This window comes from Manis javanica, chromosome 3 (genome assembly GCF_040802235.1).
Source record: "Manis javanica isolate MJ-LG chromosome 3, MJ_LKY, whole genome shotgun sequence".
In the NCBI taxonomy this organism is placed as follows: Eukaryota; Metazoa; Chordata; class Mammalia; order Pholidota; family Manidae; genus Manis; species Manis javanica.
The window spans coordinates 217,250,795-217,278,513 of NC_133158.1; the positions used below are offsets into that span (position 1 = coordinate 217,250,795).

General features: G+C 46.3%; 1 protein-coding gene across 3 annotated transcripts in view; it reads left to right on the top strand.

Annotated features, from left to right (window-relative positions):
- SH3RF1 (SH3 domain containing ring finger 1) overlaps positions 1–27,719 on the top strand; it is a 155,261-nt gene that overhangs the window by 96,511 nt on the left and 31,031 nt on the right. For 2 of the 3 annotated variants that reach the window (XM_073232831.1, XM_073232832.1), the window contains exons 3-5: positions 10,772–11,047; positions 12,381–12,476; positions 25,506–25,805. In XM_073232831.1, the coding sequence (XP_073088932.1) occupies positions 10,772–11,047; positions 12,381–12,476; positions 25,506–25,805 (672 nt within the window). The remainder of the gene's footprint in view (positions 1–10,771; positions 11,048–12,380; positions 12,477–25,505; positions 25,806–27,719) is intronic. The other variant, XM_073232833.1, reaches the window with a different exon arrangement.

Sequence of the window (27,719 nt, forward strand, 5' to 3'; positions counted from 1 at the left end):
TATTTTGATAGAGATTTCATGGAATCTGTAAATTGCTTTGGGCAGGATGGCCATTTTGATAATATTAATTCTTCTTATCCATGAACATGGGATAGATTTCCATTTATTGGTATCTTTTGTAATTTCTCTCATGACTGTCTTATAGCTTTCAGAGTATAGGTTTTCACCTCCTGGGTTAGGCTTATTCCTAAGTGTTTTATTCTTCTTGATGCAATTATGAAGGAATTGTTTTCCTGATTTCTCTTTCTGCTAGTTTCTTTTTAGTATATAGGAATGCAACAGATTTCTGTGTGTTAATTTTGTATCCTGCAACTTTACTGAATACAGTTATTAGTTCTCATAGTTTTATGGTGGAGTCTTTAGGGTTTCTATATATATAATAGCATATCATCTGCAAATAATGATAGTTTAACTTTTTCCATACCAATTTGGATTCCTTTTACCTCTTTTGATTGCCATGGCTAGGACCTCCAGTACTATGTTGAGCAAGAGTGGGGAGAGTGGACATCCTTGTCTTGTTCCTGATCTTAGAGGAAAAGTTTTCAGCTTTTTGCCATTGAGTATGATGTTAGCTGTCGGTTTGCCATATATGGCATTTATTATGTTGAAGTACATACCGTATATACCCGTTTTGTTGAGAGTTTTTATCATGAATGGATGTTGAATTTTGTCAGATGGTTTTGAGATGATCATATCTATTGAGAAGATCATGCAATTTTGAATCTTTCTTTTTCTTAATGGTGTGTATCACATTGATTTACAAATATTTTACCATCCTTACATCCCTGGAATAAATCCCACTTAGTTTTGATGGATGGTCCCTTGGATGTGTTTTTTGATTCAGTTTGCTAAAATTCTGTTGAAGATTTTTGCATCTGTGTTAATCAGTGATATCAGTCTATAATTTTCTTTCTTTCTTTTTTTTTTGTAGTGTCTTTCCTGGTTTTGGTATTAGAGTGATGCTGGCCTCATAAAATGAATTTGGAAGTATTCCCTCCTCTTCTACTTTTTGGAATACTTTAAGAAGGATGGGTATTTGGTCTTCTTTAAATGTTTGGTAGAATTCAGCTGTGAACCCATCTGGTCCTGCACTTTTGTCTTTGGTAGTTTTTTTGTTATAAATTCAATTTCATTGCTGGTAATTGGTCTGTTCAGATTTTCTGTTTTTTCTGAGGTCAGTCTTGGAAGGTTTTATTTTTCTAGGGATTTGTCCATTTCTTCTAGGTTGTCCAGTTATTGGCATATAATTTTTCAGTGTTCCCTAGTAACTCCTTGTATTTGTATGGTGTCAGTTGTAACTATTCATTTTTTGTTTCTGATTTTGTTTGTGTCCTGTTTTTCTTGCTAAGTCTGGCTAGGGGTTTGTCTATTTTATTCATCTTCTCAAAGAACCAGATCTTGGTTTCATTGATTATTTTTTATTATTTTATTCTTCTTTATTTTATTTATTTCTGCTCTGATCTTTATTATTTCCCTCTTACTACTGTGGGTTTCTTTTGTTCTTTTTCTAATTTCTTTAGTTGTGAGTTTAGACTGTTTATTTGGGTTCTTGTTTCTTGAGCTGAGACTGTAATGCTGTGCACTTCCCTCTTAGAACAGCTGTTGTGGTATCCCACATATTTTGAACTGTTGTATTTTTGTTTTCATTTGTCTCCGTGTATTGCTTGATTTGTTCATTGATCCATTGATTACTTAGAAGCATGTTGATTAGCCTCCATGTATTTTGGTGTTTGTTTTCTTTGTGTAATTTATTTCTAGTTTCTTACCATTGTGATCTAAAAAGATGCTAAGATGCTTGATACAGTTTCAATGTTTTAAAATTTATTGAGGCTCTCTTTGTGTCCTAGTATATATCTGTTCTGGAGAATGTTCCATGTGCACTTGAGAAAAATGTGTATCCTGCTGCTTTTCGGTGGAATGTTCTGTAGGTACCTGTTAAGTCCACCTGATCTAGTGTGCTGTTCAGTGCCTCTGTTTCCTTATTTCTTTTCTGTCTGGTTGATATTTCCATTGATATAAGTATAAGTGTAGTGTTAAAATCCCCTAATATGACTCAGTTGCAGTTTATTTCTCTCTTTAGTTCTGTTAGTATTTGTTTTACATATTTAGGCGTTCCTGTGTTGTGTGCATAGATATTTATGGTTGTTATATCCTCTTGTTGGACTGATCCCTTTATCATTGTGTAATGTCCTTCTTTGTCTCTTGTTATTTTCCTTGTTTTGAAATCTATTTTGTCTAAGTACTGCTTCTCCTGCTTTTTTCTCCCTGTTTGTGTCTTTGATGAACAGAATTTTTCAATTTTGATGGAGTTCAGTTTATAAAATTTTATGGCTGGTCAGGCTAGGCTTTTTTATTTTTTTCCTGCCTTATCACTAAGATGTTAGTTTTTCTTAGAACTTATACTTTTATAAAACTTACAGTTTTAGATTTTACATTTGATTCTGAGGTTCATCTGACATTAATTTTTGTATATGATCTGTGGAAGGAGCCAAGACTCATTTTTCTCCCATGGGCTACTAACTGTTCCAGAACCATCTGTTGAAAAGTCTTTCTTTTCCTCAATTGAATTATCTTGGCACTTTTGTCTAATTGGCCATATATGTGTGGGTCTATTCCGATGTTTTTTTAATCCTGAAATTATGAGCTATCCTTCACATTTAATGCTGTGTTTAAATTATATGAGCTCCTCTCCCCAGGATATTAATGAAGACATGGGACAAAAATATCTAAAACCAGGCAATCGAATTGGGCTGAGATTTTATCTGACCTTTATATTAATATTAAAGTCTGCCCCCACACACCTCTCTCCCTTGGTATTTCTGACTCTCCCCACCTTCCTGGGTTTTAAAAGAAGGGCCATGCAGACTTCCTCATCCGCCATCATTGTTCTCTCTCCAGTCCCCTGCCCCAGAACAGGTGGGAGGCTGAGGCAGGGGCAGGGGTGCATTGCCTTGCCAGTAATCAAGCTGTTTTCCAAAGAGATAGAAACTTTACCTTTTACCAGGAAATAACCCTCATCCTGCCATGAGGCCTCAAGGTGGGTAGCTCAAGTTACTGCAGGGAATTTTCCCAGTAAATTTTCCTTGTCTTTGCAAAACACTTTTGTAATTATTAAACATTTGGTGAAACAGAAAACTACTATTCAGGGCAGTGAGTGACATTAATTTCCTGCATTTCATTTCAGCAACTGCATTCCATGGTTATCTTCCCTTAGAGAAATTCATAAGATTTGTTTTCTTTAATGATTTGTCTGTCAGTTGGAGTACTCCCATTTTTAGGCCAGCCAAGAAGAAAAGCTATTTCCTCATAACCTCCAAATGAGTTTACAAGGAAAATATTTGTTTGCTGTGGTTTGCTACATAATTTGTTTCACATTTTTCAAATGCCAGTTTGCTTAGCACAAAGTATTCAGCTGCCCATTTCCATTTTGTGTTTTTAGTTAGTTTCCAGAGCACAGTGGCATGCTCACTAACCTTTCCCTAGGTTTTCCTATAGCACTGTGGGTCCCAGCAACTAGGAAATGGGGGATGGGGTTCCTCCGGCAGCATCCCCGCTCCTCCCATGGCCCAGTGTCTAGTGCTCACCAGGTACCTACGTGGTCCTGGGGACAGTTTCAAAAGGTCGGCCGTTCATGAAGAGTAACCAGAGCCACGTACATATGGGAGCACGTGTATTGTGCAGTGTGCTTATACTGGTGGGGCTATCCACAGAATCGTCTTTTAAGTTGCTTTTCCTCTGGGTATGATATATTTCTGCTTAGTTGTTCACATTGTAGCACTCAGCCCACTAGAAATAATATTTTATCATTCATTCACCCAGCAAGGATTTATTCACAGACGGTGAGGTAGGTGCTCATGATATAAATGGAAAGCACATAGTGGCGGGTCTCTAGGAGGTCCGCCCAGCGGGGGAGCAGCCCAGTGAGAGGAAGGCTGTGGGGCCATGTGCATGGCGCTCACTGCGGAGCGGCAGTGCCTCCTCCAGGCCCACCGAGGCAGGCGGGGAGCCTCCCCGAGAACCAGCGACCGCGGCAGCTGGGCAGTGGAGTGTGTCCTACTGACCTGAGCCAGAATCAGTCTCTGATCTTGGCCTTATGTGTGTCTGACTCCAAACAGCAGAAGCAGCAGTTACAGAGAGACATACAGATGCGAGTGGAAGGTGCACCTTCACAGATGGTTTCAGTGCAGCTGTAGAATGATGCATGCAGAGGGCTGGGGGCTCTCAGGCTGCTCTTGGTGAACACTGGCGAAGGGGTGTCCTAGTCCACTTGGGCCGCTATAATGGAGTACCACAGCCCAGGTGCTTGTAAACAACAGACATTTTTTTCTCACAGCTCTGGAGGCTGAAGTCCCCGGGTCAGGGTGCAGCAGGATCGGGTTCTGGCAAGCACCCTCTTCCAGGTTCTCAGCTGGCACATTCTCTCTGTGTCCTCCTGGGGTGGAGGGGCCGGGAAGCTCTGCGGGGCCTTTATAACCACACTAATCCCACTCAAAGGGCTCCACCCTCACAACCTAAGTGTCTCCTGAAGGTTTCTCCTCCTCACTCTTGGAGCTAGGATGTCAACGTGTGAATTTTGGGGGAACACAAACGTTCAGACCATAGCAGGGGGGAATGGCACGTTTGGGGGAGGAGGCGGTGGCAGCAGGTGGTTTGCTTGCTGAGGGTGGACGTGTGAAGTGGAGCAGCCGATCCCAGTGCAGCCGTGAAGCTCATGATTTCAGGACTCTGATCTGATTGGAGAGCTAACTGGAAATTGTCTCCAGACTGAAGACGCAGGTATCAGAGCAAACCCTGCTTGAGGAATCATTCTTGCTTCTGTGGTTGTATTCTGCCTGTTCTCTGCCAGCCTCTCCGGTTCTTAGGTCTCTCTGATCCCCTGAGCACAGGGGTCGGCTGACAGCGACCTTAGTCCCCGTCTCCCTGTGGCCGCCTTTCACACTGTGCTCTTGGGCACTCCCCATAGGCTCTCCTGGGCGAGTGGAGGCTGGGACCCCGGCTGGGCCCGATTGCACCCACACACAGGCATTTGTCTGTTCTCCGCATTTAGTTCCTTGGGGAAATTTAACCAAGTGGCTCACATCATTTTCTCTTAAGTTTGAACAACTCTGCTCTTCAGTTTCTCTCTGGATGTTTGAACATAATCTTTTGACCTCTGCTAGCTTCACTGTGTATTTACATTGGTTAAGTGAATGACAGCATATTGTCATTCGATGATGTAGAGTGAGTGCCGCCAAGAAAATGGGGAAGAGAGCTGCTGCTCTGTCCCCTCTCCTTGTACTCCTGGTTTGTGGTCCCTCTGCCCCCACCCTCCTCCAATACCACCAAACATCAAGGCTGAAACTATGAACTGGATGGTTGCTGTATGGTCACGAGAGGCTCCGTGAGGTTGTTGGGGCTGCAGGAGCCAAGCATGCGGTGGGGTGGGGGGCACGTGGGATGTGAGTGGGACCATGTGCGCAGGGGCCTGACCGCAGGGCAAAGCCTGGTGCATGGGCCAATTTTCCTGAGGCCAGTAGGGCCAGGAGCAGGTCTGGAGTGAGGGGAAAGGTTGGCAGGCTGCAAAGGTGCACTTAGAGAAGGAAAGGAAAAGGGGACAGGCTGATGGCGGGGTAAGGACAACAAAGAGAACAAAGAGGAGAACATGCTTGTTTTCCATTTCTGTTCATTCACAGCTGCCATCCTCAAAGTGCTGGTAGGTATGATTAAAGTTAGTCTGATTATGAAAAATTTTATTTGGCAGATGGGGGCGGTGAATGGGAGTCAGAAGCTTAAGAAAGCGGTCATCGTATAAAAAAGCCCCAGGAGAGTGGACTCCACAGATAAGCACTGAAGGAAAGAACAAATGAGGAGATGGGCTGGTGTGGGATGAAGGGGGTCTCAGTGCCTTCGTATTGCTTTGGGAAACTAACCTTAATATTCATCTTGTTTATTGAAGTTGAAGCATTTCGAGTGACCGTCAAAGAAAACTTGAGTGATAATCTAACCTAGACATCTTGATAGCAACACTTAAGACTTATTAACTATTAAAAAATCAGTATTTTACTGAAATACTGATATTATATCCTTATATTTATAGGAAAAGGCCAACATGTATTTTGTTGCACAGAGGACATTTTAAAAAGTCCCTTCCTCAATCCATTCTGCCACTTGTTACTCTGTCACAGCACTTCCCAGTACTGTCATTTCTTTGTGTCCCAGTTCTTTCTGGGAAGTTTTTGGAAGTCAAATTGAAATCAGCCAGCGTTTGTGCCAATTTGGATGTAACTAAATTATTAAATTATGCCATTTTATTGCTGTTCCCACGACAAGAGTATCTTCTGGATGTCCTTTTAGAAGGTCATTGAATCTCTTACTTGATGGAACAGTAAGAAGTGCATGAAGGAATTTGAATTTAAAGAGGCTGCCCTCCATGTATATCTGGCATCGGCATTTAGAGTCTATAAAATAAATTGGCAGTGACTGTTTTATTTACCTGCTGGAAGCACAGCAAGATCAGCAAGGAGTACTTTCCAGTTATGGTGGGATACAAGCACTTAACCAAAACCATTTGTGTGCGTGTCTCATAAGGATTTTAATGTTGTGTAATATACCTGTATATATAACTAGAAGCAAAAATTATTTGAGAAGTAAAACTGGCCACTGTCATATTCATTCTTTTTTGTATGAGCAAAATAGTCACTATTCATTGAAGTATAGTTTAGATTAAGAATTGTTATTGTTACAGTCATTCACCTGTCTAAAGTGCTAAGCTTTTTGATAAGCTGGCAGCATGAACGATAGCTGTGAACCCGAGGGTAGATGGCAGAGTCAGTTCTCTCCGGCTTTCTCTCCTTTTAAGCCTCCGTCTTGTGTGTAGCCAAGTGAAATGGAAGCTCTGAGATCCGCAGGGGCCTTGATGAGAGGGCACAGGAAAAAGCAGCAGTTTGGGAAGCTTGCTGAAGGCACAGAGGGCAGAGGGCCCGGGTCGTGGCGGGCCTCACAGACCTTTCTAAGGAGACGGACAAGAAGGCAGTGTCCCCGTGGGCCCTGGACGTGTCCTGCCCACAGGGCAGTCCCAGGGCATCACCAGTTGTTTGGCTTTACCCTTCAGATGCTGCAAGAGGAAAACACAATCTTTTATTGCTCTTCCAAGTCATTTAGCTGTTTTTCCTTAATCATGTGTAGTCTGTGTGGGAAAAATCTTTTAAATATTACTGAACTTTGCTTGATTTGAAATCAGAGTAGAATTCATTTTATTTAATGTAGGAAACCATTTTTGGGGTAACTTGATACAAAGTGGCTTTTTGGCCTCTTAGAATTCATGAAAATGAATACTGCAGAGAAATAGAGCCAGATACATAAATGCCTGCACGTGAGTTAGAGGGCGGTAAGCTTTAGGACTCGTTGTCTGTGATAACTGGCCGCTGAGGGTCACCTTAGCAGTCAAGACTGAGCGAGTCAGTGTGCGTGGTTTTAGATGGCAGCCTCAGGGTTATAACGAGGCCCCCACATGTGCGTCACTGTCAGCGTGTAAGTTTATCCTTGCCACTCATTATATTAGGCATGTTTGATGATTTTAGGAATACTTAGTAGATTTGCTTTGGTGGAAAACTTAGGAAGTCCATTAGGCCACTGGTGTGTGGAAGTGATCCACAAAGAAATAAATTCCTTCAGTTCCACATCAGCGTGTCACAAAGGAGCCGTACCATGGGCGCTTTGGAATTCACAGGCCTCTTCGAGGAGCAGCTGAGAACGGTTTCTAAGAGTGCTAGATCTGTGTCTGTGTGCATGGGTTTGGACAGAGTGGGCCAAATGGAGCTAATTGAGGTGGGGAAAGATCTGGAGAACAGGCCATGGTGGTGAATAGAGTTATTTGTCCCTGAGTCAGTAATAGGCTTTTCACTTAATTCATGCAGGCTTCCAGTGCCTTACAGTAGCCCTGTCAAGATGAACTGCAGCCACATCTAAAATGCCACCCCTATTAAACGGTGCATGGCAGTGAATTTGTAATTTCTTCTGCTCAGTCAGAAGATGAATGGATCCCACTCAGAAAACAAATGTGTGTTTCAGAAACGCACATTTTGAAAATTCTGAACACTTCCTAGGAGGCACATTCTTTGCATCTCTCTGCAGTGACTGTGCATTAAGAATGTAATTGCTGTGTGAATTCGTCCAAGAGGAAAAGTGTCCGGCTGCACGGAGGCAGATGCATTTGAGGGGCTGTGTTCCCCAGGGAGCAGGTTCCCACTCTGGGCGATGCTGGTGCGGGAAGCGGGTCTTGCCTGTGGGGCCGTGTGTACTAGTTTGCATACGTTACCTCACTGACCCCTCACAACCCCCCAGATGAAGAAACTGAGGCTCTGAGAGGTCAGCCTGCCCAGGATCTCACAGCAATTGAGAGCGGCCTCACTGGGATTCAGAGCCAGGCTCACTGGCCATTTGGCCTGTGTGCCCCCTGTGCCCAGTGCCAGCCACTGTGCCCTGGGAGGCGGCTCACTCTGGCCGGGTGGTGCCTGCTGTCTCTCACGTGGAGATATTTATTGCCCTGTGTTCTCACTGTTACTTCCTCAGACTTATTTTGGGAAATATTGTTAAACTGTGATAACCAGACTTCAAGAAATACGCAATAAAGTAGAGAATTATTGTTAAACTGTGATAACCAGACTTCAAGAAATACGTAATAAAGTAGAGAATGTAGTGGGCATCTCTGTGAGTTTAGACAAAAACTGGAATCCTTGCAAGGCCGGGCACTGAATGAACCGACGCGTCCCAGGCCTGTGAGGCACCAGGGTCCCAGATGGGCGTTTCCCTTCCTGGGTGACCAGGGGGCACCGCGGACTCGTTAACGGTCAGGAGGGGCCGACGACGGCAGGCGGGGTCCGGGAGTCAGGGGCACAGGAAGGCCCCGCGCTGCCTCCCCAGGACTCCGGCCTTGGGCACGGCTCCGACCCACGACGCGCGCCTCACACGGGCCGGGCCGGGACGCCTGCCGGGGGCGCTTGGAGAGCCCATAGCTGGCTGCGCCCCCCACCACCCCTTGTGACCCAGACACAGGTATTTAACAAGAGTAGCTGGGCTGGTGGGTAGTTCTGACTCTGAATATCTGACAAAACTAAACCGATGTTTAAAAGCTCTGGAGTGGTTTCCATCACAGTGAAAGCCCCGACTGTTTGGGGTGGGCAGGGCGTGGGGGGCACAGGGCACAGGGGCGGTCCTGCAGCCCCGCCTCACCGGGGGACGGCGTTTCGGCCCCGCTGGCCTGCGCTGTGCTGTCGTGGCCCGAAGGATGCAGCGGCTGGAGCCCCAACACACGGTGCCCGGGACCCTCCACACACCAGCCTCTGCCCGCCTCTCCTGCCCTTTGCGTCCCACGGTTCCTGCCAGGGATGCGCACCTGTATGAAAGCCCAGTCCCCGCGCAGCAGGCCCCACGCCTTTGCTCAAGTGCCCCCCTTTCCCTCATCCTCCCGCTCAGCGCCCTGGCTCGTGCCCCTGCCCGCTGCGCCCCAGACGCCTCGGCCCTCGGCCCCTGCCTCGGGCGTTTCCCCACCAGTGCGTCCCGACATCGTGTCGTGATCATTTCTCGTGTCTCAGCCCTTAAGCACGGGAACTGTGCCCTGTTCCTCTTCAGATCCTCGGCACCAGCACATCACCTGGTAGCAAGGAACCGTTGGGCGATGTTCTGGGGTGAATGAATCAATGAGGGAGTCCATGAAGAGAAGGAGCCCAGAAATCCCGTTCAGCGAATGACTGTGGTGTGCTTGATTTGCCATTTATGCTCTGAATCGGTGATATAGGGCGCAAAGCTCCAGAAAAGCCAGACATGATCTTCAAGGGGCACCTGATGCTGGAGACGGCTCTTCCGGGGCCACTGGGGAGTGTCATTTTTGATCTGGTGCATGATTAGGTCGCCTTGGGGCTATGCACACTTTTTTTTTGGTACATTTCTTTTTTATTAAAGTATTATTGATGTACACTTTTGTGAAGGTTACATATGAAAAACAATGTGGTTACTACATTCACCCATATTATCAATCCCCACCCATGCCCCCATTGCAGTCACTGCCCATCAGTGTAGTAAGATGCCACAGATTCACTATTTCCTTCTCTGTGCTACACTGTTCTCCCCGTACACACACATTCTTAAACCCGTCACTTGAAGCTGTAATGTAAGGCAGTAGCATTGAAAACCTCATGCTGTGCTCCCTAACAGGGGAAGAGCAAAGGTCCGTGACCTTGTGCAGCTTGAAAAGATGCGTGTCTGTACAAATACAGGTCATAGACTCCAAGGGGGCAGCAGCTATAACTTACCCACTGTTACACTCCAGACCGTGGCACATAGTAGGCCCACATTAAAGGACAGGTTTTGCCAACACCCAAACTGCTGCCTGTCAGTCAAGCTTAAGGCAGTTATCAAAGCGATGAATTGTGCTTGTTTGAATTTTTCTTCTCAGTGCTTATAATTTATCCTGCTAAATAAAGTAGTTAATATCAGATACTAAGTTTGTTTTTTATGAGTTCTTGAATTTTATGCCAGGGAACCAGACGCAGCAGGTTGTGTGTCCATGTGCTAAAATCCCCAAACAGCCAGTCGCGCTGCTAAATCAGACCGGGGCACGGAAGGCTCTGCTGTTCTTATCCCACCGCGACGTCTGTGTTGGCTGTTTCGTGAGATTTCTTCACAGGGCAAGGTGTGGTGCTGGCCTTGACCTGAGAACTTGACCTGAAAGCACAATTTCATTTTCAGATGTTTCCTGGCCATCCTGTCATTCAAATGCATCTCTTTCCTTAAGGGCGTGCCTCAGTTACCGTGTGCTAAAGCGATACACAGCTACGAAGGGAAAGAGCCGGGGGACCTGAAGTTCAGCAAAGGCGACCTCATCATACTGCGGCGGCAGGTGGATGAAAACTGGTTCCACGGGGAAGTCAACGGGGTCCACGGCTTTTTCCCCAGCAACTTCGTGCAGATCATCAAGCCGCTGCCTCAGCCCCCGCCTCAGTGCAAAGCACTTTATGACTTTGAAGTGAAAGACAAGGAAGCAGACAAAGACTGCCTTCCGTTTGCAAAGGTGAGTGCGAGTGAGCCCGGCCGCCCAGCCTCTGTTCCCCGCACCTGGGCGCACGGAATGTGGCTTGTACTTCCTTTTGCAAAAAGATGAACTGTCTCACTGTGCTTCTAAAAATACCTGGAAGCGGTCCTCTTAAAGTCACAGAGAGAGGAATTCTGTGCGTAGCCTGTTTTCATGGGAAAGATCATTTTGGTGGGTGCTCTCTGTGGTGCCATTCTCATATTTGGAGCCTAAATTTAATTCTCAGCTACTTTATAGGGTGTTTATATGCCACTCAGGGATTTTAATTCCCTGCATTATGAATAACAAGATGAAAACATCATGACTTCCTTATTTTACATAAAAATCTCTTTGCTGGAAAGCACGCAGGAGTATATCAACTGAATTGATAAAATGCTTTGGAATTTTAAGCAGAGTATTATGTTCTTTTGTGAAGAAAAGAAGTAGGATATGCATTTCAACAGGCGTTTGCTGTATTTTTGGAGAGAAAGTGAAAAGAGCCCCAGAATCTGTGCAAAGCGGACGTTGAGGAGGCTGGGTGGGCAGCGCTGGGGGGTGCGATCTGAGCCTGACAGCGACCGCTCAGGCCGTGACAGTATTGGATTCAGGTGCTAAAGAAATGTCAGAGCATTTAATTTTTTTCAATTTTGACTCTTTTCAGTTTATTTCATGAAGGGGTTACACTAGTCCAAGTCAAAAGCAGACCCAAAATGGTTACATTATACAGGCTGTGAGGTTTTTAAACTTCCTACTAAGTGCAAGGAAATTCTTGCTTACGCGTCAGGGAGCCCAAAGTTCTTACCCCCCCATGAGCCTCCAGCTGGCTGTCTTCACCCCGCGAGCCTCTGCCAGGAACCAGCATGTGTCTCGTGCTGGTCACCCTGTGGCTGACTTACTTCTCCATATTCTGGACGTTCAATTATAGTACCATTCAGGCAAATTTCTTCTTACATGTCTTCACTTTTTTTTTTTTATCGTAATCATCCGTGATCCCTTGTACAGTATGAGGGTCTTCCTGCCATTTCTCTGCTGAATTCTTGCACGGATGTAATCCTCGGGGCAGTAGGACACAGGTCATCACCCTTCTTGCATAAGCACAGGGGTGCAAAGAGTGGAGGTTCTTAATGGTGGACGTACCCTACGATTCCTTCTCCCCCGCGGAAAGGGCCTGTAGGAGGTGGTCGGGGAAGCTGCTGAGTCCTGGGAACTTATGACTGGGTCTGTCGCAGCATTTAAATTCATGCATCCTTAAAACTCCCCTCCTTTATTGAGAAGGAAAGTTAGCTGACAGGCTCAGTGGGGTCAGGGAGACTAATGTTTGCTGTTTCTTCAGGACGATGTTCTGACTGTTATCCGCCGAGTGGATGAAAACTGGGCTGAAGGAATGCTGGCAGACAAAATAGGAATATTCCCAATTTCCTATGTTGAGGTAAGTTAATCTGCAGAAACTTCAGTCTTGTTAATATTCAGCTTTGCAAATGAATCTTAATTATACAATTTGAGTATTAAGAAGTCCTCACAATCATTTTGCAATACATACACATAGCAAATCATTATGATATACACCTTAAACTAACACTGTTGTGTGTCAATTATATCTCAATAAAATTGGAGGGACAAAAAATCAAAGACAAAAATCTAGCCTACAAAAGAAGACGTTTTACAATACAGAGCACAGCGCCGCCCTGTTCCAGGCCATCGGCTGGGTGAGGAAGAATTCCTCCATCCTGCCCTACAGTTACTAAAGACCCTGAAACATTTGAGACCCTTTTTGTCCCCTGCTGAAAGCATTCCTGTGTCTTGTTCAGCGTCACTGTACGCATCCCGTCAGCACCTGTGCTGTTCCCAGGTGTCCACTCCATCCGTCAGCTTTAGGATCGGAAGGTTGATAGGTTCCTGAGTGAGGTGGGAGATGAGTGTATCTGTTTACTTATTTCTTTTGTTATTTGTCACATCAGCAGAACTTGATTTGCAAGTAGGCCTCCAATAAACATTAAATGAATGAACGATTCTCCCTCCATCCCACCCCAGCAACAACTTAGTCCCCTCCCTTCTTTAATCAGCTTTACTCGTGAAGAGTGTGGCCAGCCAGACCATGAAGTCTTTTTAGAGAATATGTATAAAGTAACCTGGTCATATTATTTTAAAGGATAACACAATTAAAAATGAACCAGGAAGTTACAATTTAGGATACGCTTTCATTACATCATGTGTCCTTCAGTCAGAATTTTTGCTGAAAACAAATGAAGGCATTTTCAAAGGATGAAACAAGCCCAATGACCACACAAGTTTAGCTGAGGTCACAGAAGGTTCTGGAAGGAGCAAGTTCTTAGTGGTATCTGTGTGAGAGGCAAATGGGTGAATCAAGAGAAATGAAAAAGGTACATTTTTATGGCAGGAAGAACATCCATGTGGAAGACCAGCATGTACCAAAGCCAAAAAGAGCGCAGACTTGGAAGTAACTCTGTTCTTTCGGATATCAAAGCACAAATCTTAGGTGTGTAAAAAAGAAAACCACCATCACTTATTTTCCTATCTTTTTACCTGAGGCATTTGTTTTGGCATGCTTCTGAAAACTAAAATGATAAACTGTCACTGTCGCCAGCCCTCAGTTCCCCCATAGAGAGCGAGGCTGCTAAAGTTTTCATAAAAATCAGTTTGACTACCATATATCCACAGAGAGTAATTCAAACCATGTATGAGCCTTAAATTTTATCCATCCCCCTCTGATGTTCCTGCTTACTGAAATATTTTTTCCTTCCTTTGCAAGTAAACAACAGAAAAAAATTATTAGCTCTCAGGCAACCCTTTCTTTACATTATTTATATGTTCTAACCATGGATCATGGAAAATTACAAGCATTTCCAAGTCCTTGAATAGTTATGCTGAAAAGCCTGGGTAAGCATGAGATTAGGAATGAAAGCCTGTCTTTACATGTTAGGTATTGTCAGTATTACATGCCGATACTTGGTTTGTGATGCATGAGAAAGAATTGCTGTACTTTTGTGACTGGGCAGGTGTGGAATTGTGCAGAGAGGCATGAAAGATCCACCCACGGCAAACCCAGTCGCTCAGCATCACTTGAATCATTAGGATCATTTATTCTAAAGTTGGAAAGATAAACTCCTGCCCCAGTAGAAGGTATTTTCATTCTTCTGCCTCTTTTCTTTCAAATGAGTATTTCCCTCATTTGAACCAGAATTTGACCAACGGAGACGAGGTAAATAAATCACCTGTCTCTAGGAAACTGAACGTTTCTTTGATGTCAGGCCATTGGATGACGTTTCTGTGGGAGGGGATCATCTGAGAATTAGTGATGCTGGTTTAGCCTGTAGGGAAATAAAGGGGATGCAGATTTCAACAGTGACCTACCAAAATTCAGGTATTTAAATAAAGTATAGAGTGTCTTACAAGACAGTCTCAGATTGCCAACTGTAGGGATGAAAAACTGGGCCTTTTTCCTGTATAGAAGTTTTTCTATTGCTCTGAAAACCACTTCAGAGCTCAGACTGTCCCCAGTATAAAAACAGGCTGTGTTTCAAAAATCCATTTGTAAGTCATTTTCCGACATACTGCAAGTACACGTTTCAGGCTCCGCCAGTGCCCGTGCCTCTGCCTTTAAATAGTGCTGCAAATGTGGCCCTCCAGATGTTTGGGAGGATCGACTGTAGTGATGTTTTTCAAGGGGCCTGGCACTGCTGTGTCCTCTGCGTGCATATTGGAGCTCTGATCAGCCTAGTCTAGAGTCTGCCAAAATACAGTGGTGACCAAATAAAGGAGTCGCACCGCCACGCGTAACGAGGGAGATGAGTCAGGACTGACTGCCGAGTGTCCAGACGTCTCTGTTCACCACAGGCCTGTCCGTGGGAGCCCGTTGTCGGCATTGATGGTGGAAATCCCCAGGGACCTTGGTCGGGGCGTGAACTCTAAACAGGAGGGCCTGGGTGTGGCATTGTGGGCCTGGAGCAGAATCTCTGGGTCAGCTTTGGAATTGGGGGCAGCAGGTTGAAAGGAGCTGAGCATTAGAGGCAAATCAAGAGAGAAACTGAGGGCCGAGTGGGAGGTACAGAGGCTGCGTAGTGAGGGCTGCCCGGGAATAGCTCACCCCCCTTTCAGCCATCCTCCGACCTCCCAGCATCCCGGAGCCGTGGACTGCGACCTCCACTCGTGCTAGAATAAGGCGGGGAGGCCCTGGTGGCGTGGTGACTTGTGCTTCTCTCTCTTAAAGTACAAATTCTTCAAGGTTTGGACGGAGCAGAGTTCCTGGCTGGGGGTGAGTAGGGGAAGGACGGCGGTTAATGGCCTTGAATCCGACCGCATTGAGTCCTGGCCTCTCTGTTTTAACTCGGTTCGGGACTCTGTCGCCTCCACTGCACTCACCTTTCCCTCTGCAGATTCCCTCGTCAGAGTGCTGTCCCAGGGGCCGTTGAGGTCACAGATGCTCTTCTGTTCAGACAGGACCTCCCTGGACATGAACCAGCAGCAGTGTAGAGAGGGTGGGAGTTTCCTGGGGAAACCCAGGGAATTCCCGGAGACTTCATGCCAGCGTATGTAAAAGGGTGTAGTTGTCACGGACCGAATGCACTTTAAGAAAGAAATCACTCGCTTCTTTGTTCAAAATGCCGGTCTTCTGTATAAAACAGGATGGATCTCAACAACCTTGTTATTCGGAGCTGACTCATTCAAGTGTAATGGTCATTTGGACAAGGGTGACCTAATCCTTAGCAAGCAAAAAATTGCAATGAAGTAAGTGCTAAATATGGGAGTTTGGATTTTTTTCCAAACATTATTATGTGTTATATGAATTATGGTGAACTACAAATTTTTATTAAGTTTCATTGTTTTATTTTGGTTCCTAGTCTTTCATTTGAAATATTAACCTTTTTTTTTTTTAAACAACAACAAAAAGTTGTTTGGCAACTTGCCCTCTGCTATAGATGTAACTTAAAGTAAGGATGGCCTGATGGGCCACTATTCCCAGTCCTCAGTTACTGCCGGGTGGACGGCTGCGCTCCACTTTCTTCATCTCTCTGCTCAAGCATCGCTTCCGACGGACGTGCCCTCGCCTTCCCTGAAGTGACTCTCCTCCCCCCTGGCCTTACCTCCCCCGTGTGGTGGTGTGGTCCTGGGGAGAGAAGCGTGGACTCTGAGCCCAGGTGGCTGGGGTTCAAGCCTCGGCTCTGCCACTGATGGTCAGGTGACTTTGGGCTTTGTCTCCGTCTTTGTGAAAGACGGGCCCTCTTGGGAAGGTGAGCCCAGCCCAGGAGCACTCAGGACAGTGCCCGGCTCCTCGTGAGTGGCAGCTGTGGTCGCCGCCCCCGTGTTGTTACCGACGCCTCAGCATTTTCCCTCTCGGTGACGACTCTGAGCTCTTTGCTGTGGTCGCCGTCCCCCAGCACCCCCTGCCCCTGTGCAGTGTGAGCTCCGGAGGGCCAGCGTCTAGTCTCCCTGCCACACCCCAGCCCTCAGGTCCTGTCCAGCACCTGCCCAAAGGGGACTCCCAGTAAGCACGGCTGCGGGATGGGTGAGCAGCCTAAGAGACTTTACAATAAGGCTTCTAAACCAAAGACAAACTCTGGGTTTTAAATGTTGCTGGCTTTACGTTTTTCAGCTAATACTTCATCATTCTCTACTTAGGCATATATTTATCATTGGTTTATCTTGGTGCTGATCAGGAAGTTACGCTCCTCAAATCCAGAAGGCCTACTGTGTGACCACAGTGAGACCTTTTCTTAATGAGGATGGGTTATGCCTAGTTCAGAATTTTTCCACACTGAATAATGGCAGCCATTCTCCATGACTTAGATCTTAGAGGCTCTGCTGATTATTTATCTCTAATACAGAGAATCCTCCCTGGAATCTTCTGAGATGAATTTTTACCTACTGAGATTATTCCTTTGTCTTAGTTTGAGCGGAAGTAGGATGGCCTTATTGTCAAGGATTATTTTTTGCAATCACTTCATTGAATTATAAGTGACATACAGTAAGTTGCACATACATAAAGAATACAGTTTGAGGCAGTTAAATGTGGTTTTCAACTTTAAGAATCAACCCATAGGCAAATCTTGGTACGTTTCTATGGCTAGGGAACAGAAATAAGTGTTATCAGCGGTAACAGCGAAAGATCCTGTGTGCAGCTCTCATGAGCACGGTGGCCCTCAGGGTGGGGGTGCCAGCTTCCTCTTCTACAGAGCTGGGGCAGAGACACTGCACCCCAGGAGTAAGAAGTGGAGGCCCAGGCACTGGCGTGAAGATGCCGAGGTGGCCTTGGGGAGCTCAGAGCAGCAGTGACTTAGCATCTTGACTTGAAGCCTTTGCTGTAGAGAAGAGTGAGAGCAGAAAACCGGGACCCTAGTCCTTTATTTAATGTTTAGAGAGAGTTGTACAGTGCAAAAAGATATTCTGTCATTGGTATTTCTAGATGGATTCTTTTCCTTTAAAATTAAAAAAAATGTTCAATTGATTGAAATCATTTTTTATAAAAGAAATGTAGGAAAACTTGGGGGACGTTGGAAAGAGAAAATAGCTATATTGTGTAGCATCCAAATTTCCCTTCAGTTCCAAAGTAAATTGGTTTCTGTAGAGGAAATCAAGAGAGATGGTCAGAAAGTCAGATGGACAGAATTACCATGTGCTCTCCACACTAACTTTCTTCTCGTTTCTAAGTTAATTCTTAAAAATGGAATTTAGAGATATGAGAAGTCAGTAAGGGAGAATTACTCTGCTGCTTAGCATCATACTTGCATTGCTGATTTTGATAGACCACAGGGGAGTGGCATTTTCCAGCACGGTGGGCTCTGTCCCGTGCTGCGGGTTGTCATCTCTTCTGAGTGTTGTCAGCTTGATACAAGTAATTATTGCCTTTTGCTGTGCCACAGTGAAGGAAGGAAGAATAAGCAGCAGTTTCTGAACTTCTAATGGCAAAGGCAGATCTCTGGGCTCTAGGAACAACTGCTTAATACATATGGCTTGAGGCGACCTGACTAGACGCGATCTGACACGGAGCCCTTTAATTAGGCAAGGAGCTTCATGCAGGCATCTGTGATTCAGAAGCCTCTTCCTAATTTAGGAGCTTCCTTTTGTCTTTCATCAGGAAAACATTCAGGGAGCTGAGGTTCTAAAAATCAGTTAATGTTTATTGAGGTCTCACTGCATGAAGGGACAGTTTCCGGAACTCTGGGTGGTTTTATAGAACATAAAAATGCAGGTATCCTGTAAGCCTTACTCAGAGGCTGAGAATAATGACCAGCTGGTGTCCAACATCCACAGTGATTCCCCAAGGAATCCTAAAGTTATCTGGCCTGGCCATATCCTCCTGCACGTGACCAGGGCCCTAGCTAAGTTCATCTACTGATTGTTCCTGGAAAACATACCTTGGAGTTTCTGCCTTTAGAGCTCATCTGGGATATTTCTTTGTCCACAGATCTGTAGAAAGCTCACCCTTCCTTCAAAGTCCAAACGAATACTATCCTTTCTCATGATGAAGTCTTTCATTCCTAATTTTCTTAGGCAAAAACAAAGACAGCCTCTCATTGCTCCGCACTTGTACAGCACCCAGTTTTACCGTTACAGACCTGGCACTCTTAGCAGAATGGAGTTCTGTGTGCGGGTGATTTAATGTTTTCCTGGGTTCCTTGAGAGCCACACCTTATGTAAAGAGTATTTTTCATGATATTATTTCTGTAAGATAATCACATTGCCGAAAAGTTGGAAAGGAAAGAAATAACCCTTAATCTCATCACATATGACTTTGGTAAAGATCCTTCCATCTTTCTTCCCTATGTCCTAATAGTACTACACATGATTTCGCCTTTCTGTACATTATTATAGTACTACTAACTATCAGTTTTATGACTACATAATAAATTTTCTAGTAGCTAAACCATAATTTAGTTAAATTTGTTCCCCAATTTTTAAACAAGTGATGTGTCTTGTTCAGGGACACACAGCCAGTAATTGAGAAGTGAATTGGGGTCTGCCCTGCAGTCCGAGGCTGCCCTGGGCCCCTGCCCTGTGCCAGGTGCCCGGCATGTGCAGTACCTGTGCCCCTCACATTAGTACATGGCCACTGCCATTTGCAAGCTTTGCTCAGAAGTGTGTGGGAGGCAATTTGTATTTTCACCAAAAATAATGATCACTTCTCAAGTTCCAGCACTTAAAAGGTTCATCTACAGAAATGATTAATTATTCAACAATTTCAAATACCTGAGGTTGCCTTTTTAAGAGAAAAATCACAAATTTATTAAACCCCAAATATGTTAAAGTCTAAAAATTTTATTAGATTGCCACATACGTTGTAAATTTGGTGGCAACTTAGACTTTAAGAAGCAAAGCAGGTTCATTTTAATGAACCAAGGGTAAGTCCCGTCTCATCTCTGAAGGACATCAAGGGAATGTGCTGTGGTGTTTGCACACTTAGGTGCACGTGTGGCACGTAAGTGGCGTGAACAGAAGCATCTTGGATCATTAAACCACCGGGGAGCAAGCTTCTATGTAGTGAGATAGAATATGTTTCAGGAAATTTTTTCCTAAATGTGAAACAACATTGCCCTTTGTAATTGAGTTCAGCAGCAGTGTACCTTTTAGTCCTCGCGTACAACGGAGCAGAACTTCCCTTTGTGCCGAGGAGAAGGACACGCTTAAACAGAAGCGCAGTCAGGATGCCAGGACTCTGAGCGTGTCCTGTGCTGGATGCCCCCTGGCCACGACCGCCTCCCCACCCCACCCCACCCCCGCTGCCTGAGGGCCCTGCACAGGTTTGCTTGGGGCGCCAGGGCAGGGCGTGTGTTCGTTCACTGTTCATTGGCCTGTCAGCTCTGTGGAACTTCTGCCAGGGTGTCATTTCAGGGCGTGAAAACACTGACAAGGTTTTACTTAGAATTCAGTGATATTGTTGACCTCCTGAGATACATATTTCTTCCATAATATTCGTGCACCTGGTAATGAGGTCCTGCAAAACAAACTGCATCATTGGGATGTATCCTTTGGGTTTGTAGATGTTCCTTACTTCTGGTTTGCATTTGTGAACAAATAGCAAATAGAAGGAATCCCATACAGAACCCAGTGCCTTGTCAGGTCCGTTAAGTACAGGGAAGCGAATGGAGCCCCATTGTTAAGTCACCCCCCAGTCCCTTCCTGGCCCCCTGAGGCTGCAGATCAGCGGCCGGCCACAGAGGGACTGGCCTGAGCTTCAGAGCAGCCCCCGCCCCCGAGTCCCCCTGCTGGTGCTCGTCCACCGGCCCGCAGTCACCCCGCTCCTTCCAGGTCTCTCGTCCTGCGGGAACCCGGTCTCATCGTATTCAACTCCTTTTCCGCCTTCGGTTTTTGCTTTCCCCTGGCTCCCCCTTAATGTAGGAAAACGGTCCGCTTTTCTGCTCACCTCAGAACTGCATCCTTTGACAGGACTCGCCTCAAGCTACGCGCTTCTACCCCCCTCCCTCCCCTCCTGCCCGGGCTCTCCCACCAGTCCCCTGGCCGCTGCCTTCCTGCCCCTGCGGCTCGCCTGTGGCCGCTCCAGGCCCTGAAATCGCCCTCCTGCCCACAGCTGCCTTTTCTTAGCTTTTCTTGTTGTTCTACCCTTCCAAGGACATCTTTGTTCTTTCTTCTTCTCCCCTACAAAATTAGCCATCGCAACCACTCTTCTTAATTTCCTGAAACTCTTCGCCTTTTCCATTTGGGGCACCGGTTGGCTGTTTGACCTGGGAACCTCGGCAAGGTTTTCTGTGGCCTGACGCTCCGAGTGCTTCTGCTGTCCCTCCGCCCTGTGCTGGCTTCCTGCTCTTTCCTCCCTAAGTCAGGCAGCAGCAGCCAGTGTGACCCCACATGACTTTTATGCTTGGCTTGCAGAGTGTTTTTGTTTTAATTAAAGATGGAGGAATCAGGCGATTTTACACAGGCTTAACTCTAGCTTTCATTTAGAAAAATCAGCTGACCCTGGCAAGCAGCTGCCCCGTGAGAGAGGCGCACACTCGCCGGCTCAGGGTCCGCCGTCCCCTGCTGGTCTCTGGCTGGCTTCCTCGTTGACCCACGTCGCCTGCTCGGGCCCTGCTGACGCGTGCGGTAGCACCTCGTGACGCCATCCTGCTACTTCTAGGTCTCTCTTCTCAAAATCAGAGGGGGTGTTTCTTGGTGTCCCCTTTTCCCCACCCCGAACTGTGCCTGGCTTATGAGAGTCACTCAGAAAATACTTGGATGAGTGGAAGGCTCTGGCAGCTTGGGTCGTGGTCACAGGCCTTGGAGCTGTCCTGGGGGCTCTGTCCTTGGCACACGGCCCTCCACCTCTGACCATTCTCAGCGCAGTATTTCTGTTTGGGGCTGACAAAAGGTATTTGTATTTTGCATAGGCATAAAACTTTACAGATCGTCAAGTCCAAGTTCATGTCGATGCGAGAAGCAGGATGCCCAAGATAAGTGACTTGCGAATAGTGAGACTGCTCACTCAGGCAGCACTTGGAGGTGCAGCAGTTTGACCCATACTCACTCCTGCCCGAGGTGTGCAGAGCTGGCACTTCCTTCCCCCGTTACACAGCTAAAGAAGCAGAGGCCATGGATCGTCAGCGGCCCCTCGAGCGGCTCCCTAAGCTGAAGCTCTTCTCAGGCTGTCAGTGAGGTGCACCCGCCCTTTGTCCCTTACATTTCAAAATGAGAAACTTGGAAAAGAAAATACTGGTTTCTTTATCAGTTTTTAACAGCTGGGGGCCACAGAGGTGAAGTAACTAAAATAAGAGAGAAGCTCAGTTCGGTTTATTTGTAGGTTTTTCTAGTGCTCAAAAGCTAGAGACTGATTCATCTGTAAAGTTTCATATAAAATAGTGACTATTCAACTTATTTCCCATTAAGAAATATTTTTCTTTTTAAAAAATGTAAGTCCTGTCTTTTAAAAAGGCCATACTCCCTTTAGCAAAGAAGACAAGCGCTCACACAATTACTTTGATATGTTAAAGCTGTCTTGTTACTGTTATTTATTTTTTTGTCAGGACTTCCTTTCTCATGTTTATTTATACTTCTGGTAATTCTCTTTCTAGTTTGAGGGTTCCCCCAAAGAGGACATTAGAGTTTTAAGATCAGCAAATCCTGACAGTCCTGCTTTTAGCTCCATGGGACCGAGTTCTACCTTGTCTGCCACCTAAGTTACATCAAATACTCCTTCCCACGTGCTTGGAAGAAGGTATTTTAGGGTACAGGCTCGCTTTGCAGGTGATGAGAGCACCCCTGCACTTACAAGTCATAGGAAGCCTGCCCCCCTGAGCACAGACATTCACGAATGAGCTTTATCGGAGCTCCATTGGGGGCTGCCAGAGCCTCGCTTCCCTGTTGTTACTGAAGGTTACATCACAACTTAAACCAAAGCATCTTAATGTCTCTGCCTAATTCACCTGATGCCTCCACCAGACAGTCTTTTCACTTTAAGGCTTCCTTTGGGACCTACAAAGATGGCAGGTAGTATTTTAGGTACTGACGTCTGCTGCGTGGGGAGGAGTCTGAAGTAATTTTAAGGTGTGGCAGTGTCCTACTCACAAATACTCCTGTCCACATGTAGAAATGGAAAATGTACTAGGCTGTTTAGAGGATTAGAATTAAATAGAAGGATGAGCTGCTTAAATGCAAAAGTACACATCTCTTAAAGTGTGTTTTTTGCATTATTGCAAAAAGCATTATTGTATTATTATACATTCAAGAGCTAAAGAAACAAAAAGATCATTGGCTCCAGCTTCCTCATTTATAGATGAGGACGCTGTGGTCAGGAGGCAAATGGCTCCCTGAAGGCCACAAAAGTGGCTAAACGTTGTGCTGGGACTAAACTGTGGTCTTCTGTCTGCAGTTTGCTAGGGCCGCCACACCGTGGTATGTTTACCTGCATGCACACGCTTCTGCATTTGAACCGTATTTTCCCGAACATGCCAACTTCTGCATTTGAACCGTATTTTCCCGAACATGCCAACTCTGTGGCCCAGCAGTTTGCCTCCTGGGCACATACCCAACTTCCAAACACATGCTAATGCCACCGGAAGAGCTGCATGAGGTCATTCATGGCACCACTGTTCTTAACAGCTGAAATCTAAAGGAGGGAAGGAAGGAAGGAGAAAGGGAGAAGGGGAGGTGGAGAAACCCAAATATAAATCAGCAATAGAATGGGTAAATAAATCATGGTGTATCCATACAAATAATATCACGCAGCAATTTTAAGAAAAGAATGATTGATGGAACAGTACGGGTAATCTCAAATAGCATGTTGTTGAGTGAAAGAAGCCAGATACGTCGGAAGTATGTGATACAGAAAAAGATACAGGGGAAGCACCCAGTATTTTTCTAATGAGGAAAACAGCAAGAAATATGGGTAGCAATACTTTATTTCTCGGATTTTATACTGGAGCACAGCATATGGAATCCTGAAATGTTAGCACAGTATTAACTTCAGCCGACACTTGGCTAATGAGCATGACTAGACTGGTAATATTTCAGACTCTTTCAGAGCAGACACCACTGAGGGAGCCTCTGGTTTGGCCCCAGAGTTAATTTACCTGTGGTGGTGAGAAGGCATGATGGTTCTCTCTGCTCACGTTTTTGGCCTCAGCTCCTGCCGCTGTTCCTCACTCCACGCCAAGGTAGCCGGTCAGATTCCTGCAGCCCGACCGGGTGAGGCTCCGGAGGGCTCGGGGTCTGAGTGAGCTCCCACGGGGAGAAGACGTCCCCTGGCTCCTTTTCCCCTGGCAGTGCCGAGTGTCTCTCCTCTCATCGGGATGGGGGACGGAGCAGCTTCTCTGTCTGTTTTGACGGCAGACTCTGACGCCCAGCCCCTGTAGGGAAGAGCACGCCACCGCCACATGGCTCTGCGCCGCTTGTCAGAGCTCCACAGCGAGGTCTGGGCCACTCCCGTCATGATCCTAAGCGCTGCATGGAGGCACTGGGCATTTGATTCTCTTGGGGACCATCCGAAGGTGGGAAGGTAGACTGCAGCAGGATAGGAAGTTCTGGATCTGATCAGAAGCTATTATAGTGTGATGGTGAGGCCATCCTTCAGGGGAACATCATTGTCCACCCCTGCAGCCAGCACACGGCCCTTGGGGTCACCTTCTCCTGCCATGAACACTTCAGGCGTCGACAGGCGTTACTGTGGCATTACTGCCTGTTACTGTGGGAAAAAATCCTTGAAGTCTGAAGGAGAGGTATGCTTGTGTTTGGAAAAGATGCACCCTGCCTATCATAGACTGGACAGGCCAGGAGGAGAGCCCCCGGAGAGCCGCAGGAGCAAGCTGTCGGCGAGTTTGCCGTCATCTGCGGAAGGGCTGGTGCTGGACCACAGGTAACACAGCTTTGTGAGCGGCCAGCTGTGCCCAGGCAGGTTCGCTCTGTTAAATATTGACCGACAGCATTTCCATTCTTCTGGTAGGACATTCCCCTCACCAGGGCGAGGAGACATAGGCCTAACTGTTTAGGTGGGTGGAAAATAGCATTTGATGACAATACTTTATCTACAGGCGTTTGCGAAGTGCTGAGCATGCAGTGCTGAAATGGGGAAATCTCTATTATCCTTGATGTTACCTAAATTACCTTTGAGAGGCTTATTATTTCTCATCTTAATGTGCTTTATGAGAGGTTAAATTATGTGCTGAACGTTTTCCCATTATTGTAATGTCTAGGTAAGTTAGATGCAGCCTTTTATCACTGAGTCTTTGCAGAATCATTTCATCCTCAGGGGAAACAAGAGCTCGTGTCCTTTCCTTCCATGCTGGTGTTACCAGCCTGTTGCACAGCTTTTGACCCCGTGTCCCCTTACTTCACACTCATACACCTTTTCAAAGAGACTCATCAGCTTTTCAACAGGACTTGAATTCCATGTTTTACCCTGTTATTTAAATTTTTAAGCACATGAAAATAACCGATACAATGACACAACAAAAATGTATCAAGATTTCCTCCCACTGTTTTGTGACATTCTCCCAAATACCTAGAGGCAGGAGGTCAGATTACATGGATGTGCAGGTGTTAACATTTAATGGTTTCCTTTTTTTGTCGTCTTGCCCATTTTTACGGAGCCCAGAGGTCGCTCCTCTGAGGCTCAGTCTGGCCCTGAGCAAAATGCCCAGCCGTCACTGCAGCAGTGTTCACTCACTCAGACACACGTGCTCTTTCACTTGTTCTTCTCTAAATTTTATCAGTGAACGAATTCATTACTGGCAAATTTTAAAATGAGATATTCTAAAAATTTTTGGAAGAAAATGTTTTGACCTTGTCAGTCTTGCACTGGAATTGTTTATTCTTGAGTTGATGTCTGTCTCGGATGGAGATGCATGAAAGCCCAGTGTTGAGAGAAGAGACATCTCACATGCAAACAAAAATCCACCCTTGCCAGTGCAGACTCTGAAGTGCCCCCGTTAGACTGGAGGTACAAGTGTACTGGAAATATTTCTCAGGGAGCCCTTGTCTGACCGCCTTGTGTCGCCTGGTTGGTTTGCAGTTTAACACAGCTGCCAAGCAGCTGATAGAGTGGGACAAGCCACCGGCAGCCGGGGGTGAGGCGGGAGAGGGTGCCTCGGCAGCCACCCAGAGCACCGGGCCGAAGCCCGCGGACGCCAAGAAGAACACCAAGAAGCGGCACTCCTTCACCTCCCTCGCCACGGCCGGCAAGTGCTCCCAGGCCGTGCAGAACCGCCACTCCGTGGAGATCAGCCCCCCGGTCCTCATCAGCTCCAGCAACCCCACCGCGGCCGCCAGGATCGGCGAGCGCTGCGGGCTCTCCTGCAGCGCCCCTTCTCAGGTAAGCCAGCGGCAGCCTGGGGTACCCGGGCGCAGAGGGCCTCTCTGTGGACACACCTGTCTCCTGCCTGGAAGACACTGCTCATCTTTGCCTGCAGAGGAGAGTGGCTTTCCTGAGAGGCAAAGGCTTTCTTCATGCTGTAGAAGGAAAAACGGAGAAGGGAAAACTAGCTTGAGTATGTTAACCCAGGACTACTCGCTGTCAAAGGAAATGCCAGAAATGACACAACGGTTTAGGTGGGACTTGGTTTCCCCAAGCAGTTGCTCAGTTTAGCAGAAGCTTTTCACAAAGCTGCCTTGGGAGATGGTGCCAACCAAAACTTTTATCTCCACCCAAACTGAAGACGCTGTGGCTGAAACTCGTCATTTGAAGTTTCCTGTGTCTGAGTAACTTACCCTGATATTTAGGCTTCCATGAGAGTCAGAGAGAAGGAAGAGAAAGAATGGGAAGAAACATTACGTTGGAAATTGGTTTAGCCTATTTTTAAAGCTCATTAATTCACCAAGGCATTGGGCTGTCTTATAAAGTAGCTACACGTTATTCTCATGTGTATAAAAATGCCCGAGATGATTGGGAGTATCCATTCATTCATTTGGCCAACATTTACTGGCTACCTTATTATCAGACCCTTCCTGGCACCGTGTATATGGTGATGATAAGGTACAGGACTTCCCTGCATCAGGCCCTATCCTGGACTGCAGGAGAGCCTGCGTGGGCTGCTGCCCATGCCACTGGGCTGCCGTCGTGGCCCAGTCAGGTGAGAGGTGTCTCTCCCTCGGCCCAGAGGTCACGGAGCCCAGTCCAGAGCTGTGTTCCTGTCAGTGTGGGAGAGAGTTCTTCCAAGTTTCATGTTTCATTTTTAAAATTGGTGCAGATTTTAGAGTGCACACACACCACAGTGTAGCTATGGTTTTTAAAAGTAGATAAAATTAAATTATTGGCCATTAGAGAAAGAAAGAAACACACAGTCCTAGTCCTCAAGAGGTTTTTTTTCCTAAGTGCCTGTTTTGGACCACAGAGTGAAATTTCACAAGATTATCTCTGTGCCTCATTTATTTGACACTGCTAACTTTAGATTAACTGGGATGTGTGAGTGTTAAATGCATTCATTTTCTGAATGGGACTGTGGTTTGCTGGTGTGTTTTACATGGTGGGGCCCCATGCTTTTGATCTTATGAGGTAAGTCAGTGCGCATGCACACGTGTGCACACCCACACACACACACACACACACACACACACACACGCACACCCAGAAACGGTGAGGGCAGAGGTCTTCATTTTGTTCATCAGTATGTCCCAAATGTCAGATACACAGTGAACACTACTCAATAAATACTTACTGAGCAAATGAGTTGCTTGGAAAATGGGTAGGAAGGAAAACCATGTTGTTTTACATGCCACGAGTTAACCCATGTGAAAGCCAGGCGTGAATCAGAGATCAGAGTAAGAAGCACCAGTGTGGTTTCTCTGAAAAGATTCAAATCTGAAGATTCTTCCCTAAGGTTCTGGCAGAGGGTGGCCAGTAGAGATGGCCGCTCACTAGTGGAAGGTGACGCCCCCTGACTCCACGGTTTTTATTTTGTGGTCTAGCATCATTTGCATAATGATGTTTCCTTGGTCTAAAATATAAGCTCCTGCTAAGAGTAGTGGCAGGTCTGCATAGGAAAAGCCTTGGAAGCGTGGCCGGTGATCTGGGGGCAGCAGAGGAAACTGGGAGGAAGGTACGCGGTGTCTGTGTTTGTCACGGAACTTAGGTGTGAGCCTGCCCGACGCCCTGCACCACCGCCCAGAATGGAGACACGGGCAGAGCCGTTCTGTATTGGTTTGAGTAGCTGAGGCCTTAAAACCGCTCCCACCTCCCACTGCTCCTGTATTCAAATGCCTGCTGTTCACAGTGGCGGTGTGTTGCCTG